The following is a 20,606-nucleotide window of genomic DNA, read 5'->3' as shown; positions in this document are numbered from 1 at the left end:
TCCCAATTACTGAGGCTTACCCTTTGGGGGATCTTCTATGCTTTAAATAAAGATTTTTTGAAAACAGACTTACAGATAATTAAACACACACACACACACACACACACACACACACACACACCCCTCCACACCTCCTGTGGACTGCTAATATGTAATCAGTTAGATTTTCTTGGTAACTTTTACCCAGTGGAAGAAAAGAGATGGAAGAGAAAAAGAAAGAAAAAAAAAGATTAGGGAGCAGAGGTCTGATCTGAACGAGATAAAGAACTGAGATAAGTTACTTCCCACAAGTTTCAGCAAGGAGCTGCCTGGAGTTACTAGGAAAAGGGAGTGGAAGTGGCTAGGCAAAAAGCACAAGAACAAAGGAAAGAGGGAGACATTACCACTCCATGCAGGGCCACTCTGTCCTAATTCCAGGGACTTGTTTTCCAGGCCAGCATGAGACAGCTGTTCTCAAGGACCTCCTTTCCCTGCCCTCCTGCACCCCATCACCCCACAAGATTTCACAGCTGCAGAGAAAGCTTCATCTGGTAACTAGTGTTATGGGTTTAGGTCAGATCTCTTTGGAGATCATTCGGTCTTCCTCTTCAGTGGTTCCTTATTTGTTACAGTATGTGGTTTAGAAAAAAAAAGTATCACAATGATAACTCATTATGTATGTATGTTGATCCATTTTAGGAAAACAATGGATAAATGTGTTAAATTAAGGTCTTCTATGTTATTTCTCAAAATGTCAATCAGGAATGTATGATTGCCTAAAGTACCGTGTTGAGAAAAATGGTGGGGCTTTGTCCAAGCCCATCTGAAATGAGTGTAGTGATTGATTAGCAATGTCTGCCACAGGTGCTGGATGTGGAAGTCTCAGTATGTTACTTTAGTATTTGCTATCATGATGAAAACAGTCAAATGTTTTTAGGGCCTGAATTCATGAGACTATAGAAAAAGTTGCAAAATTACAAAGAATCCTTGCTACTTAGAAAAAAGTCAGAATTATTTCATTGCCTTAAGTTTTCTGACAGAATTTAGACCAGAGATTCCTAAGGGCATTAAGAGAGTATAGTGTCAGATGGAGACTGGAGGGAAAGTGAGGCTCAAAAACAATGCAATGTTGTACCACTGCTCTTACTTTTTAGGCAAGTTATAAATTATATTAAAGAAAGCATGATATTTTATTGCTTTTCAAATAGGAGGCATGGGTAAGAGAATTTGGAAATAACTAATTTAGACTTAAATATTGAAGACATGACTTTGTCTCTAGGACCACCAAAAATGCTTTGTTAAAAAATAATATCAATTGGCTGGACACTGTGGCTCATGCCTGTAATCCCAGCACTTTTGGAGGCTGAAGCAGGTGAATCACCTGAGGTCAGGAGTTTGAGACGAGCCTGGGCAACATGGTGAAACCCTGTCTCTACTAAAAATACAAAAATTAGCCGGGCATGGTGGCAAGTGCCTGTAATCCCTGCCACTCAGGAGGCTGAGACAGGAGAATCACTTGAAACCGGAAGGTGGAGGTTGCAGTGGGCCGAGATTGCACCATTGCACTCCAGCCTGGGGGACAAGAGCAAAACTTCGTCTCAAAAAATATATATATAATATATTTTATATATGTATATATATCTCAAAAGTTACAATACAAAGAATCATAAGGGTGTGGGTTTCTGGCTTGTCCTCATGGGATATCATTTGATCAGATAAATAATAAAGATTGTTTTCATTCTCAAAGAAAATCAGTCACTGCCTCATGCTTATTTTAGGTTTTAAAGTAAACATTATAAACCATAGGAAAATATAAACTATTATCCCAGTTTAGACTGCACAAGCGTTTTCACTATAATTTATTTTGCATGTGTGATAGTTGAAAATGACTCGACATGCAATCCACCTATTCGAAAGTGTATTAACTCAAGAATCAAAAGGCCAGATCCCAGTCCTGGCTCTGACATAACCATCAGTGGCCACTTGGCCAAGTGACATGACCCTTTTGGACCTTGCCTCTGCAAATGAAAATGAGTGTGTTGTTGGATTATCCCAAATATCCCTTTTGGCTTCACTACTCTGAGTCCAAACTGTAACAGAACAACCAAAAGAGAAGATTATAAAATATGTTTAATAATGTTCTAGAAGGAAAAGGGTTTAAAAACTCTTTCAACTAGAGTCAAAAGTCATCAGAAATGGATGAGAGAGAACCCAAATGATCAAATCTGCCCTAAAAAGCAAACTGGACACAAAAAGGATGCTTATGAACTTCAACACTAGAATTTGGTTATTCATATACAGAAACAGTGAACACAGGAAGGAAAAAGCAGCATAATTTGGAAAAACACAATCTGGAGCAAAATAAAATGCAGAATGGAGGAAATAAGCAACTTTTTATGGATAACCAAGGACAGAGTGTTAGCGCATCCACCAAGAGCAAAGTGATGGAGGGAGGGTTTTGTCACTTAGAAACAGACAAAATGTTTAATTTGGGAGCATCACAGTGCTTCATGACAACATCCATAGTATGAAACATTATGGCTAAATATCTTCTTTCTTTGGCACTTAAAAAAACAGAAATTTCAAAAAAAAGATATGCTTACCTGCAGCATTCACAATTCTATTTGCTCTCATAGACCCCTGTGGTGTTTCAACCTCCCATGTTCCATCTGACCTGGCTTTCAGAGAAGTTACTGGTGCAGGATATTTTAAAAGGGCACCATATTTCCTAGCCCCAGCAGCCAGGGCCATAGTTAGAGAGTAAGGATCAATGTGACCATCTCCAGGATTATACAATCCAGCTAAAACCTAAATCAATCATAGCAGAGTCAATATACAAACTAATATATACTTATTAATCAGTAAAAATACATCCTGGTAGCAAGCGTTTAGTAAAACTGGACATTAAAATTGTTTCTTGATCTGGAAAGTAACTGGGTCCCTGAAGACTTCATGAAAAAGCCACCATTCAAGTCCTGGACTGCTGAAAAGGAAGAGAAATAAACCTCTCTCTTGTTTACACCTTATTTTGGTTTCTGACATTTGAAGCCAAATCTAATTCCAAATGATATATCAATTATAATTTATATTTAATTGTTTAATACTGTTAATAAATTACATGTTAAATAATATATCTGGTGTCAGGAAATTTATGTTCGATTCAATAATTCAGCAATTAATTACTGAATATCTACTTTGTTTTAGGCCTTCAGGCAAGGTACTGTGGGGAGAACAAAGAAGAATGACAGTCAGATGGGATAGGTTCACAGAATGATCAGTGAAATATTACATATAGGTCTCATCTATTCAACAAAAATTGGCTGAGCACCAAAAACAAGCAAGGAGCTTTTGTCAAATGTCTTTTCTGTATCTATTGACATAATTGTGTAGTTTGTCCTTTATTCTATTAATGTGGTGTTGTTCCATTGATTAAATTTTAGATGTTAAACCAACCCTGCATTCCTGGAATACATTCCATTTGGTCATACTGTATAATCTGTTTTATATGTTGCTGAATTCAGTTTTCTAGTATTTTGTTGAGGATTTTTGTATCTATGTTCAAAATGGATACCAGTCTTTCTTTTTGGGGGGAATGCGTTTGTCTGATTTTGTTATCAGGACAATACTGGCCTCATAGAATGAGTTGAGAGGCATTCACTTTTCTTCTATTTTGGAAGAGGTTGAGAGACATTGGTATTAAGTCTTCTCTAAATATCTGGTAAAATTAACTAGTGAAGTCATCCAGGCCTGGGGTTTTCTTCGTGGGAAGTTTTTGATTACGAATTCAATCCTTTCATTTATTATAGGTCTTGTGCAAGGGACTTTCTATTTTAAGGGAATTCACATTTCTAAAGACTTCCAAATGTCACACAGGTGTTTTATAATGGAGATGACCTCATTGTAGTGATCCCACATTCATTTGGTTTGGTACCCTCTCCCAGATGCAGAGAATACCCTTCACACATATTCCCATTGCTTAATGAATGACCTTGAGAAAAATTCATGATAGTGAGGAGTTCCAGCAAAGCATTCAAGATTGACATATAAACAAATATAAGTATATCCTTACTGGCAGTGGAGGTAAAATTTCAATGCAGACAGTGTAGTGCAACACCAATCTGCCATCACACTGGTATCACACACAACTACAGACAAGGGAGTGCCAGCAGCCTGTGAAGACTCGCAAAGGCAAACAACCCTAGCGCCCAGGTCAATGATATGAACCTTCAGAGACTGGAACCACTGCAGTGGTCACCAGCAGGGAAATAAGCATGTGTTTCCCCCAACAGCCCCATCTGATACACTTGGGCAGTATGTATAATGCAAGGGAGTCAGAGAGCCTGGATTCAAATCTCCACTCCAGCTCTTTCCAGTGAATGAGCTTGGGTTCACTATGTAAACTGTCTAAGCTAAAATTTCTTCTTTAACAATAATATATACCACATAACACAGATATAGATATAATTTTTGTATTTTTATTTTTTAAATTTTAGAGACAGGCTGTCACTTCATTCCCTAGGCTGGAGTACAGTAACGTAATCATAGCTCACTATAACCTCAAACTCCTAGGCTCAAGAGATCCTCTTGCCTCAGCCTCCCAAGTAGCTAGGACTACAGATGGAGTCCTACTACCCCACAGTCAGCTAATTTTGTGTGTGTGTGTGAGTTTGTAGAGACGAGGTCTCAGTATGTTGCCTAGGCTGATCTTGAACTCCTGGCCTCAAGCAATCCCCCCACCTTGGCCTTCCCACATGCTGGGATAGAAGGAGTGAGCCATGGCATCTGGCCTGCCTCATACTATTATTGTGACGATTACATGAAATTATGCATGTAAGGACTTAGCATACTAACTGGTACATAAATATGTGCTATAGTAAGTGTCAGTCATTGTTATTATTATTCAAAAGGAATTATTACCCAGTAGGAAAAAACACTAAATTTCATGTCAAGTAGATTATCTCAGGCAAATGTGGTATAAATCTAGATCCGTACCTGGCACAGAGTCTGTAAGGAGAGTACAGCTATAAGCTAGGTGATATTTGCAAAGCAATGTACCATGGCATTTCTTAATTTGATTTTTAAAACATTTTTATACCACAGTCTTTCTAGACATTTATCATATCAGGTTATCATTCTCCCTGTGTTCTCAAACAGAAGATTTGTGTATGGAAACCCTTAGATCTGGGGAACACAATAATGGAAAGGTATTGAAAATGTTTAATCAATTGTCATAGGTGAAAAACAAGATTTATCATTACCTTTTTATATATCATTTACTGTATATAACAGCCCACCTTGTAAATTACCCAAATTCCAAAATTAATCACATGATTTTGCCACATTTAAAATGTGTACACAAAGTTTTCTGTTTTTAGTTAACTTCTTAATAACTTTTTCTAATTTTTACTTAAGTCAACAAATGGTAAAAATGCCTTTAAGATAAATACCTTATTCATGTTAAGTAAAGGGAACATCTCTTGAATTTTTTCAGGTTGAATGATATACTGTTCTGTTGCATGCCAGCCAGTCCGAGTCATTTGATATTTAAATTCATCTACCCTTACAGGGGTGGTAGCAAGTCTGATACTACCTGGCTGATGGAATCCCACCACCTGTGACAATAATTCCAATAAAAACATATAAATGAGTCATTATTTGGTACTCAAACATGGTTCTGCTCCAGTATAATAAAAATGCAGCTGTACAAAAAGATTTATTATGAGCAAAAGAAATAACTATTAAAATATTTGCATCTTATTAAAAGACACTTATTCAGCAATTACTATATTTACTAAGTGCCTCTTCGGTGCCAGGCACCATTCTAAGCCCCATAGATGTCGGAGTGAACAAGAAAGGTAAAGACTCTGCCTAAGTGGCATTTACACCCCACAGTTGAAGACAGACAGCTAAATGCAAAATCATGGTAGCATGGAATGAGTATTAATGTACAGAGTGAAAAAAAACTGTATGAAAAAGAGAAAGACAAAAAATTTAAGGAGAGATTACGTAGAATCAAAATGTTACAATGCTTAGATTGTCTGAATTGAATTAAACATTCATTTAACATTTATTAAAGTCCTTCAGTTTGCCAAGCACTCAGTTACAGAGATAAAAGATACAGCCCTTGCCCTCAAGTTACTTTTGGGAGGATCAACAAGTAAATCAACAATTACAATAGAGAGAGATTCAAGTTATAAGAGAAGTGTGCACAAATGCTCTGAGAACCAAGAGATGGGACCTCCAGGTTTGACCTGCCTAGCAGGCAGGAGAAGTCAAGGAAGGCTTCTCAAAGGGGGTTACCCTGGGTAAGGTGGATGCTGAAGATGGGGCCAGGGGGTATGTTGTTTCAGAGGAAGCAGCAGAAAACAGAACAAAACACAACACAAACAAAAAGCAGTGATTTGAGAGAGCTCAGCGCATTCCAAAACTATATGTTATTGAGAGTAGCTGAAGCAGATAAGCAGAGGGAAGAGTGGCAAAAGAAACTGTTGGGACAGCAGGCAGAGGTCAGTTGACAAAGGTCATGTTCCTAAGGCCATGCTAATCCTTTGGCTTTGTCCGGTAGACTGTGGGGAGCCATTGGATGGTTTAGGCAAGGGAAGTGACATGGAAAATTTGAGCAGAACTCAGTCTTAGCCTATGGATATTATTTTGCCTGCCACTTTATTTTGAGAGTATGAGCAAAATATGAGAAGGGATAAACATGAAAGTGAGGAGCTTTTAATGAAGTACTGTTCAAAGGCATGCAACAATCTGGAACATTCCATTGTCAGATCCTTTGCAATGCAATTGCTGAAAGACTCCAATTTCTTAGTTTCTAGATATAGTAACTGGCTAAAGATACGTTTGAAAGCTGCTTTTTATTTTCCTCATTTAAAAAATAAAGAATGGTTCATGACATGAATAATATACTTTGAGAAATTAAGTTGATTTTAAAGCAAACTCTAGAGGTTCTTACCTTAAGCTCTCATCATATTCCTCTACTACATCAGGCACTTCACACAGTCATACACAATGATGCATCAAAATCCTTCAGAAATCTTACATGTTTCTGAGAGGCTGACATAACAGACAGTTTCAAGTTAAATGCCTTTACCTGCCCAGTTTCTTCTTCCAGTTTCTCATAAAGTTTGATGCTATCATAATGTATTTTCTTCAAGTTTATTCCAGGATGAAAGTAAGTTGTTAAACCTGCCTTAAAAGCAGAGAGGAAAAGAAATACTGAAAAAAATTAACATTCTCAAAAGTTGACAGTTTATGTGTTAAGCAATAATTTAATGCTGGAAAGAAACTGAGAAGCACCAGCCAGTCCTTTGGAATGAGAACACATCAGCACCAGTTTGAGCACACCAGAGCATAAGACTCATGACAGGTTTTAAGAAGCAACGTGAACTATGGGAGTAAGGTGAGAACCAGCCAGCAAACATCCATGTTAGGTCCCTAAAAGCTAACATGGATAGCATTGTACAGAGATTCAGAAATGGGATGATTTAGATGGAAGGTTTAGGACTATATGCTATGAAGGACTGGCCATGAAGTTTAAGAGCTTGGCTTACAGATGCATTGTAATGGAATCCCTTCTCTGGTTCCACATGGAGCTGTGCTACTGGATGACCTGTAAGCTGGGCCAGGATTTTTCTAAAAAAATACATATATATAAGCCATGGGTATGTCCAGATGCTTGAACAAGTACTGGATGGAAGCCCCAGGATTTTGGTTATAACGGATGATTGACAAACTTTAATGAAGTATTTAAGTGCAGGAGGATCAGATGCTCACCACTACCATAGAAGTACCTTATCAATACTCATAAGTAGATTTTACTGTGAACAGATTGTGTTCTGATGAGCTTTCCAGAATAAAGCCCTGCTGCTTTAACATGTTGGTATCCAGTGGGCATGCAAACTTTCCTGGTTCAATAATAGAGAATCCCAGGCCTTCAGGTATCTGCTGGTGACCCCCATTTTGTCTTCAACATATGTCCTATATTTATGTCCTATATAAAACTGGCAATATATATTGTCAGTTGAGAAATCTGGTCATCACAAGCACTAGCCTAGGGTACCGATCACCATCCACTCCTCAAGATCCTCTAAGCTTCATACCTAGGTTAAGCTAGACCACTGGAAAATTATCTATCTACATGACACAAGCCTCTTCTCCCTCACTCCAGAAATTTTAAGTTAATTCTCTTTCACTTGAAAAGGTCACATTGGTTCATTTTTCAAAAACTCTTACTGAAGACATTTAGCCCAATGTACTTGGTGTAGGTAACAAATTCTTTTAGAAATTCATTGTCAAGGAAAAGTTAGTCTCCCTTACTGCAACGGTATACCCAGTTCTACTAAACAATTCACACTACCCTCTTTTCCTTGCTGCTGCAATAGTCAGAAATAAGATATGGACTCAATTTTCTCACTCAGATATAAAAATTATTTAATTTTTATACCCTTTCTTTTATATATTGGCTTTTAAAATCTGTTTAAAATTTGGGGCTATCCACATTAGTGCTTCTATTTAAATTATTTGAAAGTGACATCACACATGATATCTTTTAATTTAAGTGCCAGACTTGAATATGAAGATGGCACAATGTTTTTCTCTTCTGTGACTTCAACAAGGACATATTAAATGAGAAGTCTGAAAGAAGGAGAAAACATTATTCTTATCACTCAGGATTTTATAGTCTGATTGAGGTTATGAAAGTTTCATACATGAAACAATTAAACACAGGTAAATGATTGAGTCCCAGACACATAGTAGCTGTGAAACTCGGGAAAGAGAAGATGCTAGAAAGGTCACGGACGTCATAGGAAAGGAGTTTAGCTATTGTTTGGAAAAAGTGATTGCAGTTGGTGGGGAAGATAAGGAAGGGAAGATGAAACAGAGATGTAATCATTAAGAATACAACACTGGCCAGGCGCGGTGGCTCAAGCCTGTAATCCCAGCACTTTGGGAGGCCGAGACGGGCGGATCACGAGGTCAGGAGATCGAGACCATCCTGGCTAACATGGTGAAACCCCGTCTCTACTAAAAAATACAAAAAACTAGCCGGGCGAGGTGGCAGGCGCCTGTAGTCCCAGCTACTCGGGAGGCTGAGGCAGGAGAATGGCGTGAACCCGGGAGGCGCAGCTTGCAGTGAGCTGAGATCCAGCCACTGCACTCCAGCCTGGGCAACAGAGCAAGACTCCGTCTCAAAAAAAAAAAACAAAAAAAACAAAAAAAAAAGAATACAACCCTTTAAATAAATTAAGAATTTATAAATCTTCGTTGAGATAAATAAATAAATAAGTAGAGGAGAATGTAAAGCTCTTCCTTAGACTGACAATTAATTAGTATAAAAGAAATGACGGAGTTAGAAAATTCTCCACTGGATGCTAAATAATGGATAGCATAATGGATGCTAACTAGTACTTCCCCTATCTCTTTAGCAACCCTCCCCCATCTCATGAGCCTCAACTACCTCAAAAAGTCCAGTGACCGACGTCAAACCAACCTATATTCTAGTGGCTCCAAATCTTTCACTCATACATTTACACCCAGTACAAAGTTTTGAACATAACCACTAAAATACATGTGTTTCTTTCCTTACATGTGATACTAAATATTAATAGAGATCATAAACACAAAAAACAACTTAGAATAAGTGAAGTACTCAAAACACTTTTTATTTTATATATTGCGTAGAAAAGTTTTTGCATATGAAGCTTATTAAGAACACTATAGCGAGAGCTATGTGGTTAACACATGTCATTATTAGAATATCTGTGCTACATTAACATTTGTAAGACAGCAATGTGAAGGCCTGGTTCTGGCTTTACATTATTTTGAGACTGCTTTTAACGGCTGTATAGCTGCAGAAGACACCGCTCAGTGATGCACAGACCCAAGTGAGAGAAGGGCACGACTGGCTGGGTCTCTGCATCCTAACACCCCTTCCTCCACCTCAGTCAACACCCATATGAAGGTTTCTCTTCACATTTGACTATGACATTTCGTGTTCTCGTGTCTGCCAGTTGTTACAAACTAGTTGGAAGGTATCGCATTTTTTGTATTTTAAGTAAATAGGAACAAATCCTATTGAAACGCCTCATTTAGAAAAAATGTGAAATGGGCTAAAAATGTATTTCTCACATATATGAGAGTTTTTCTATGTGATACATATCATTGTGGGGCAGAAAAGCTAATAATAATACCAACATTTCCAAACATCCCTTTTCAAAATGCTCTCTTCCCAACCGGACCATTTTGCAAAAGGCAATTATTTCTCACTTACTCAAAGCATCACTTTTTCTGTGAAGGGACAGGCTGCACTATTTTTTTAACATATAATCTGCTATGTAGAAATGACTGGCAGTCATTTGCATTCACAACTCTTTTAGCTATTGCTAGTGGATAACCAGCAAACCTCTATGTAATACAACACTCTAAAGTTCACCCCCTCCCTTTCATCACACATTATATTATTTAAAGCCCTGTTTCTATAAAGCTAATCACAGCGGTGATATCCTAGAGCATGAAATCTGCACTATGTCATGGTACATGGAAGACAAGAGAGAGAATGAGGACACTCCCACAGGAAGTGCCAACCTCCCACGTAGTCAACCTTGAAATCGTACGCAACACATCGTCCACATCAAATGTGAGGGCTATTTATAAATATCAGTAAAGCTTAAATTCTTTCTTATATTTGCAGACAAAAACAAATGGAAAGTTCTTATATTGCCTCCTACACCCCAAATGGTTCATCCTGAATCTTTAGTCCTCAGCTCTCCAAACATCTACTTTGGTGCCATCCTGAGGGGCAGCCCCTCCTGGGGATCCCGAGCTCCAAACCTCCTTCTTACTCCATCCTCTCTTGTTTCCCTGTATCCACATGAAATGCTCTATACTATTAGGTGTATCATGAGCTGACAAAGCAGTCTTGTTAAAACCTTATGGTTTTGTGATTCCATTTAGAAGATTCACTTTGCAGGCTGTACTTTCCTCTCCAAGCATTTAATTCCCACACTCTTCAGTCACTTCTCTCATGGAGCACAAATCATGCTTCAGGGAAACTGCCTTTATTTTTATAGTCTGCCCCTGTTAGCTGGCTCTGCAACCTTCCTTATTCTCAGATCTACTCCACAAATATCTCTGTGTTAAAAATTTCTAGTATCAGCCGGGCATGGTGGCTTAAGCCTGTAATCCCAGCACTTTGGGAGGCCGAGGAGGGCAGATCATGAGGTCAAGAGATTGAGACCATCCTGGCCAACATGCTAAAACTTCGTCTCTGCTAAAAATACAAAAATTAGCTGGGTATGGTGGCGCACACCTGTAGTCCCAGCTACTCGGGAGGCCGAGGCAGGAGAATCTCTTGAACCTGGGAGGCAGAGGTTGCCGTGAGCTGAGATCACGCCACTGTACTCCAGCCTGGCAACAGAGAAAGACTGTCTCAAAAAAAAAAAAAAAATTCTTAATATGACCAGGCTCAGTGGCTCAAGCCCATAATCCCAGCACTTCACTTTCAGAGGCTAAAGTGGGAGGATTGCTTGAGCCCAGGACTTTGAGACCAGCCTGGACAATGTAGGGAGACCTCATCGCTACAAAAAATTTTAAAAATTAGCAAGGTGTGGTGGTGCACACCTGTAGTCCCAGCTACAGGTGCTGATGTGGGAGCATTGCTTGAGTCCCGCAGGTTGAGGCTGGATTGAGTCATGATCACGCCAGTGCACTCCAGCCTGGGTGACAGAGTGAAACTGTCTCAAAAAAAAAAAAAAAAAAAAACACCTAATATGTTGGATTTCTTCGTACTGCTGCTCAAAGGGAGGCATCTTTGACTTGCAAAAAAACCCCTAGAATCAACTTCCTAGGACAACTCTCTTTTATTCCATGGGGGCCAAATAACCTGGCTTCTGATGCCTGATTCTGCCTTGAACTCACACTGTGTGGATCCTCATTTTGTAAACCATAGCCTAATACCCTGTATGCAAAGCAGGATAATGCCTTTCCCCACTCACTTTGGTATCTTTGTGTTTAAGAAAAAAATATTTTGCGTAGTTAACTTTTAGATTAAGGGTATGTTGCTTTTTATTTATGGGACATCTAAGAAACAAAATCTTTTTTTTATTATTATTATACTTTACGTTCTAGGGTACATGTGCATAGTGTGCAGGTTTGTTACATATGTATACTTGAGCCATGTTGGTGTGCTGCACCCATCAACTCGTCAGCACCCATCAATTCGTCATTTATATCAGGTATAACTCCCAATGCAATCCCTCCCCCCTCCCCCCTCCCCATGATAGGCCCTGGTGTGTGATGTTCCCGTTCCCGAGTCCTAGTGATCTCATTGTTCAGTTCCCACCTATGAGTGAGAACATGCGGTGTTTGGTTTTCTGTTCTTGTGATAGTTTGCTAAGAATGATGGCTTCCAGCTGCATCCATGTCCCTACAAAGGACACAAACTCATCCTTTTTTATGGCTGCATAGTATTCCATGGTGTATATGTGCCACATTTTCTTAATCCAGTCTGTCACAGATGGACATTTGGGTTGATTCCAAGTCTTTGCTATTGTGAATAGTGCCACAATAAACATACGTGTGCATGTGTCTTTATAGCAGCATGATTTATAATCCTTTGGGTATATACCCAGTAGTGGGATGGCTGGGTCATATGGTACATCTAGTTCTAGATCCTTGAGGAATTGCCATACTGTTTTCCATAATGGTTGAACTAGTTTACAATCCCACCAACAGTGTAAAAGTGTTCCTATTTCTCCACATCCTCTCCAGCACCTGTTGTTTCCTGACTTCTTAATGATTGCCATTCTAACTGGTGTGAGATGGTATCTCATTGTGGTTTTGATTTGCATTTCTCTGATGGCCAGTGATGATGAGCATTTTTTCATGTGTCTGTGATGTCTTCTTTTGAGAAATGTCTGTTCATATCCTTTGCCCACTTTTTGATGGGGTTGTTTGTTTTTTTCTTGTAAATTTGTTTGAGTTCTTTGTAGATTCTGGATATTAGTCCTTTGTCAGATGAGTAGATTGCAAAAATTTTCTCCCATTCTTTACAAGAGACCCTGAAGGAAGCCCTAAACATGGAAAGGAACAACCGGTACCGGCCATTGCAAAAACATGCCAAAATGTAAAGACCATCGAGGCTAGGAAGAAACTGCATCAACTAATGAGCAAAATAACCAGTTAATATCATAACGGCAGGATCAAGTTCACCCATAACAATATTAACCTTAAATGTAAATGGACTAAATGCTCCAATTAAAAGACACAGACTGGCAAACTGGATCAAGCGTCAAGTCCCATCAGTCTGCTGTATTCAGGAGACCCATCTCACATGCAGAGACATACATAGGCTCAAAATAAAGGGATGGAGGAAGATCTACCAAGCAAATGGAGAACAAAAAAAAGCAGGGGTAAGAAACAAAATCTTAAGGAATCCTGTAACCTCTTCTAAAATGCAGGCCAGGCCAGGTGTGATGGCTCATGCCTGTAATTCTAAAGTCTTGGGAGGCTGAGGCTGGAGGATCATTTGAGGCCAGGAGTTCAAGACCAGCCTGGGCAACATAGTGAGACTCCCATTTCTAAAAAAAATTAAGAAAACAGCTGGGCATGGTAGTGCGCACCTATATAATCCTAGCTACTGGGGAGGATGGCTTGAGCCCAGGAGTTTGTGCTTATGGTGAGCTATGATTGCACCACTGCACTCCAGCCTGGGCAACAGAGAAAGACCCTGTCTCAAAAAATAATGATAATAATAATAGTAATAAAACCAAATGCAGGCCACATTAAATCAGTGTATAAGTGAGCAAATAAGTAATTCAAACATTAAAGTGTATGCCCTCAGTAACAATTCAGAAGTGGTGAGAGGGTGTAAGCCCTCCCTCAAAGGATATTTCCACTTGCCTACATTTCCCTGCCTAAATGCTCTTTCCTGAATAGCCTCATGGCCCCCTGGCTCACTGCTCCCCAGTCTCTGTTGGCAGGTCACCTCTTTGAAACATCCTCCCTAGCACCTCCTTCTCCTCCTCCATTATTTTGCATCCTTGATTGTATTTTACTTTTGTTCATGGTGATTACTCTGTAGCATTGATGGGTGTGTTTTCTGTCTGCCCCACCAGAGTGTGAGCTCCACAAAGGCAAGGTCTTTGGGCTTTTGAGTCTGGGCAGCACTCTCCCCCAGACTGAGCTGGAAGCAGGCAACTCTTTTCACACTAAACTCTCTACCGTATACTTTGAGCACATGCTAGATGTCAAAAAGCCCCTCAAAGCAGGGTTCCCTCTTGTTACCTCTTCTCGGCCGAGGACGGCTAATGATGAAACGGGATGATGAACAAGGGCTAATGCTGCCCAAAAGAAAACTGCACCAGCAGTCATAAAAACTTCCTCTCCCATCCTGAGCTGATGTCAGAAATCCCTGGTTTGGCAATATGACAGCAGTGTCAATCCCTTCATCTACTTGAGCAGCTTTCCAGGTAAGCCTAGTCAATTACGGTGCAGCCCTAGAACAATTATGCACGCCATAAAGAATGCAAGACTGACTTGGACTTGTGTCTTATGTAACACAAAAGCTGTGCTACACTTTTCCAGTCCTCATAGTCAAGTCCTCAGGGGGCCACACTATCATCTCACAGCATAAAATTATAAGGCTGGGTGCGGTGGTTCACACCTGCAATCCCAGCACTTTGGGAGGCTGAGGCAGGCAGATCACGAGGTCAAGAGATCGAGACCAGCCTGACCAACATGGTGAAACCCCGTCTCTACTAAAAATACAAAAATTCACTGGTCGTGGTGGTGTGTGCCTGTAGTCCCAGCTACCTGGGAGGCTGAGGCAAGAGAATCGCTTGAACCTGAGAGACAGAAGTTGCAGTGAGCTGAGATCGCACCACTGCACTCCAGCCTGGGAACAGAGCGAGACTTCATCTCAAAAAATATAAAAATAAAAATAAATAAAACCATAAATAAATAAAAGGACCACCAAATGCAGGTGAGGGAAGTGTAGGTAAAGATCTTGGGCCCATATCCAGGCTCACTCAGACAGTATCCTTCCATATAAAGCTAACATTTATTATTCAATACCTTGTGTTTAATAATTTTACACGTTAACTCAATCTTCATCACAATCCTATTAGGTAAGTACTATTAATATTCCTATTAAGACACCAGAAAATGGAAACTTACATAACTTGCCAAAAGTCACAAGGGTAGAAAATTGCAAAGCCAGGATTTGAATCCAGAAGCCATATGATCAAGATGAAGACATCAAAAATATTGGTTGTCATCTGCAAGTACACCAGTTAAACTACAACTGCACTTCCAACGCTATTGAAAGGGAACACACTCTAAAGAACTCACAGTTGGGAGTTGTGAACGGGAAGGAAATGGACTATACTCATGCACAATTCCACCCTTCAGACAGTTTGGGGTGCTTTTCTTACTGCATGCCAGGTAGATCCAGCCGTGAGCTCTGATTTCTCCAGCAGGACCACATCCTTCATCCCTGCTTTGGCCAGGTGATAAGCCAGACTCACACCGACACAGCCACCTCCAATTATCACTGTTTCTGCTCTGTCTTTCCATTGCGCTTCTGCAGATGAGGGTGGTTTTTCCTCTCTGGAAGAGGGAAAGTTAAATGGGAACTTTACTCGGCTATGGCAGCTCTAGTTCTGGCCTGACTAATGCACTTTCCCTTACCTGTTTCTCTAGTACTTAACACCCACTGACTGAGATTTGCATGATACTGATTTAAATAATTTGGAGCATCTAAACTGTGATTTACGCAACCTGGTTGTGGGAGGGGTATTTGAGCCCCATTCCATATAATGATTCTGGTCCACTGTAGCTACTATAGCCAAAGAAATTTCATTTCTTTTTTTTTTTAGCTTTTTTTTTTTTTCAAAGACTCTAAAGAACAGGTCAGGTTTGGTGACTCACACCTGTAATCCCAGCACTTTGGGAGGCCGAGGTGGGAAGATTGCTTGAGCCCAGGAGTTCAAGACAACCCTGGGCAACATGACGAAGCCCCGTCTCTACAAAAAATACAAAAATTATCCAGGCGTGGTGGCACATGCATTTAGTCCCAGCTACTTGGGAGGCCGAGGTAAGAGGACTGCTTGAGCCCAGGAGATTGAGGCTGCAGTGAGCCATGACTGTGCCACTACACTCAAACCTAGGAGACGGAGTGAGGCTCTGTCTCAAAAAAAAAAAAAGATTTAAAACAGTACACCTGTCTAGGGTACTTTACCATGAGTCAAGCTTGTAGGACTGGAAGTTGCTCTAGATGAGTCTGAGTGAGAGGTGAATGAATGTGAAGGCCTAGGACCTTACTGTATACTACTGTAGACTTTATCAACACTGTACATTTAGGCTACCCTAAGTTTATTTTTAAATATATTTTTCTTTTTTCAATAATAAATTAACAGCTTACTGTAACTTTGTTATTTTATAAACTTTTAAATTTTTTTGACTTTTGTAATAACACAGTTTAAATGCAAATGCATTCTACAGCTATATAGAAATATTTTATTTCTTTATATCCTTATTCTGGAACCTTTTTTCTATTAAAATATATTTATATATTTTTTAACTTTTCAAACTTTTGTTTTTTCCAAGACAGAGTCTCACTCTTTTGCCCAGCCTGGAGTACAGTGGCTCGATCTTGGCTCACTGCAACCTCCACCTACCGGGTTCAAGCAATTCTCCTGCCTCAGCCTCCCACGTAGCTGGGATTACAGGTGCGTGACACCACACCCAGCTAATTTTTGTGCTTTTAGTAGAGATGAGGTTTCACCATGTTGGCCAAGCTGGTTTTGAACTCCTGACCTCAAGTGATCCTCCAGCCTCAGCCTCCCAGAGTGCTGGGATTACAGGTATGAGCCACCATGCCTGGCCAGAGCTGTCATCTCTTATGATAACAATGCCTTCTTCAGGAATACCTCCTGAAGGATCTGTCTGAGCTGATTTTACTGTTAACTTTTTATTTTATAAGCAGAAGGAGCATGCTCTAAAATAATGATTTAAAGTATAGTGTAGTAAATACATAAACCAGTAGCACAGTCATTTATTATCATTGTCAAGCATTATGCACTGTACGTAATTGCATGTGTTATACCTTTGTGTGACCGGTAGCACAGTAGGTTTGCTTAGCCAGCATCACTACAAACACGTGAGAAAAGTGTTACATATGACATTATGACAGCTATGACATCACCAGGTGATAGGAATTTTTCAGCTCCATTATAATCTCATGGGACCACTATTGATTGTATATGTGGTCCATCATTGACCAAAACATCATTATAAGGCACATGACTATACATATATGTATATTATAATATGTATATTCTATGTGTGTACACATTTGAGAGTAAATTGTAGGTATCATACCCAGTTACTTCTAAATATTCTTGTACTAGTTTTGTAAGAAAAAGGACATTCTCTTACATAACGACAGTACAGTTCTCAAAGTCAAGAGATTTAACATTGATATACTATTAGCTAATCTATAGTCCATATTTAAATTTAATCAATTATCCCAGTAATGTATTTATAGCTAGTTTTTTCCAGTCAGGGATGAAATCCAGGATTCTGTCTCTTTAATCCCCTTTAATTTAGAACAGTTCCTAATACTTCCTTTGTGTTTTATCACCTTGACATTTTCGAAGAGTACTAGCCAGTTATTTTGTAGAACAGTTCTTACTGTGAGTTTGTCTGGTGTTTCCTCATGATGTATTTTTGACAAAAACATCATGAAATTGACGTGAACTCCTTCCCAGTGTATATGATTAGGAAGTGTATGATGTTGGTTTGTCCTGATATTGGTGTTGTTTCTATCTGATGACTTGCTTAAGGTGGTGTCTGTCGGATTTATCCAGTAAAGCTACCATTTTTTCCTTTGTATAAATAATAATGTGAAGTTTTACTCTGAGACCATGTAAATATCCTGGTCCTTATCAAACTTTTACTGAGTGACTTTAACATCTATTGATTATTTCCTAACCACATCATTCCTATTATATTTAATAGATGGCATCCTACTGTAAGGAAGTGCTTTTCTTTCACCCTTGCTTGTTGATTGGTTGTTTATATTAATACAAATTTATGGATATTTATTGTTTTCAGTGGTTTCAAATCCATTACTAGTCATCATTTATTTTAATCCCAAATTGTCCTAGATTTGGCCATCAAGTTCTTTAAGTTGACTCCTGTATGCTTTTGACATGGCTACGTAATTCTTAGAGCATGTCCTTATTTCCTGGTGCCACAACGTGTTTCAGTACTTTTGTTTCACCAGTTTTTAGATGACTGTTAATGTCTCTTTGTGTGTTGTGTAAGAAAAAAAATAATGTACATATGACCCAACTACTTTGGACAGAAATCCATTTTTAAATAGACTGGGCATATCTTGTACTTTAGTTGAAACCATTATAGTGGTGACAAAAATAATAATCTTAAAGGTTATTTTTTGTGTGTTCAAAAGAAAGAACTATTTCTTTCAGGACAGTGGTCAGTTGAAACAACAACAACAAAAGAGAACTTAAGATCAGGAAACCTGGGTTTGAGTCCCCAGTCCAATTGAATAGCTATTTTAGAGAAATCTACACAAAGTTTTCTCATTTGCAGAAGGGAGCTGTGAAGGTTCTGTTTGGCAACATATGATAAAGCATTATCCAATATGTAGTATTTCCTCTGCCCAGCATGCCGTAACAGGTTTCAGGCTAGGCATAGTGTTTTTGATTATGTGGATAACTATCTTAAAATCCTTCTGAATGTAGTCGAGGATGGTCATAAAGGTATCTGAAATAAAAGTTAGGAGCCATGCAAAAAACCCAGGTCAGTTATCTTTTATATTAGAAATGACAAGCACAACCTGACTGTGTGCTTGTTCAACTGCTTTCCAAAACAAAACTTTTTTTGATAGTTTGAAATTGGGTATATAAAGAATATGCAATTGAAATAACTCAAATTTTGGGTGTTTTTGTTTTTGTTTGTGAGATGGAATCCCTGTCGCCCAGGCTGGAGTGCAGTGGTGCAATCTCGGCTCTCACTGCAGTCTCCGCCTCCCAGGTTCAAGCGATTCTCCCACCTCAGGCTCCCAAGCAGCTGGGACTATAGGTACACACAGTGACGCCCAGCTAATTTTTGCATTTTTATTAGAGATAGGATTTCACCATGTTGATCAGGCTGGTCTCAAACTCCTGGCCTCAAGTAGTTTGCCCAACTCAGCTTCCCAAAGTGCTGAGATTATAGGCATGAGCCACCACATCCAGCCAAAATACGAATTTTTTGGATAGTCTTGAAATTTGTATCTTATTTATCTAATCAGTTTTAAACAGATTAACTTGTTTGTTAAATTTCCATTTTATTTTGCATTGGATTAAAAACAAGATTATTATAAATATTTTTGTGATGCTTTATAATTTTCAAAGCACTTTTACACGCATTCTCTTATTTAATATTCACAGCAATCCTGTGAGTTACACAGAGCAAAATTAGTATCCTCATTTTATAGAGGAGGAAACTGAACCTCAGAAGTGTAAGGTCACATTCTGTGTAACGGATGGCGCAGGAACTGTGAGTTGGTGGCTATTGCGTCCAGCACTGGAGACAAACCTAGCACATCATAACACCCAGTAAATATGTGTTGGATGGATAGGTGGAACTCAAAAGCAGGTCTTCTGATTCCAGAATTTCAGGTCATAGGACATAAAATAAAATTCGAATCAACTCATAATAATGTTGAATGATGCTGGTAAACAAGCCTTACCTGGCAGCCAGGAATAATCTGCAAATATAAGAAGTCGAAAGATGCTCAGCATTGCTCATGTTTAAATACAGACCAATCAAAACAAGGACATGCCATTTTTACCTATCAGATTTAGCAAAGATAACAAAATGGGCTATTCTGGGAACTAGGGAAGATGTGGGAAACAGACACACACCGGTGTGCCGCACGCAAACTCTTGCCACCCATTTGGAGTATGTGTTGCTGTCTTTCGATCTTTCAGATGCATGTAACCCTTTCCCTAACAAGTTCACCTTTAAAAACTGGTGCTACCGACTCCCATATGTACTCAAAGATAGATGCATAAGAATTTTCATATGCACGTTATTTGCAATAATAAACAACCAAAAACCATTTAAATGTTAACGAATAGACTGTTTAACAATAGTGTAGAATATTGACAGGATGGAAAACTATGCAGCCATTAAAAGGAACAAGGCAAGTCGGTGTGTGCTGATATGGAAAATCTCCAAGATATATTGATAACTGTAAAAAGCAAGATGTCAAAAAGCCAAAGAAAAACCTATACTGACCTGTGTTTGCCTACGCATAGACTGTCTCTGGTTAGATTCAGAATACACTGTTAACAATTGTTGACTGGACAACGGGATTGGGGCAGGAGAGACTTTACGCGGGGAAACTTTGGATACTGTTTCACTTTATAATTAATAGATAATTCGAGAAGATATATCAAGGCCCATTTCTTGAAGGCCGGAGCGCTTCTAACCCCAGAGCCTGCCTCAGCCTCTGGCTCCCAACCCCGCAGCCACCCCTTCGCGTCTGAGCAGGCCGGGGCCCCACTCACCCTTCCCGGCCGCAGACAGAGCGCGGGCGCCCGGGAGAG

At 39.3% G+C, this 20,606-nt stretch overlaps 1 protein-coding gene across 1 annotated transcript in view; it reads right to left on the bottom strand.

Moving 5' to 3' along the window:
* DMGDH (dimethylglycine dehydrogenase) overlaps window positions 1-20,602 on the bottom strand; it is a gene marked incomplete at its 5' end in the record, with an annotated part of 71,134 nt that extends 50,532 nt beyond the window's left edge. The window contains 5 exons of the mRNA XM_011959355.1: window positions 2,583-2,787; window positions 5,427-5,591; window positions 7,076-7,174; window positions 15,417-15,591; window positions 20,568-20,602. Of these exons, the coding sequence (XP_011814745.1) occupies window positions 2,583-2,787; window positions 5,427-5,591; window positions 7,076-7,174; window positions 15,417-15,591; window positions 20,568-20,602 (679 nt within the window). The remainder of the gene's footprint in view (window positions 1-2,582; window positions 2,788-5,426; window positions 5,592-7,075; window positions 7,175-15,416; window positions 15,592-20,567) is intronic.
* Between the last annotated feature and the right edge of the window lie 4 nt (window positions 20,603-20,606).

Source organism: Colobus angolensis, unplaced genomic scaffold (genome assembly GCF_000951035.1).
Source record: "Colobus angolensis palliatus isolate OR3802 unplaced genomic scaffold, Cang.pa_1.0 Scaffold49, whole genome shotgun sequence".
NCBI lineage: Eukaryota > Metazoa > Chordata > Mammalia > Primates > Cercopithecidae > Colobus > Colobus angolensis.
Note: the sequence above shows the minus strand (reverse complement) of the source record. Positions and strands in the feature narration are given on the sequence as shown.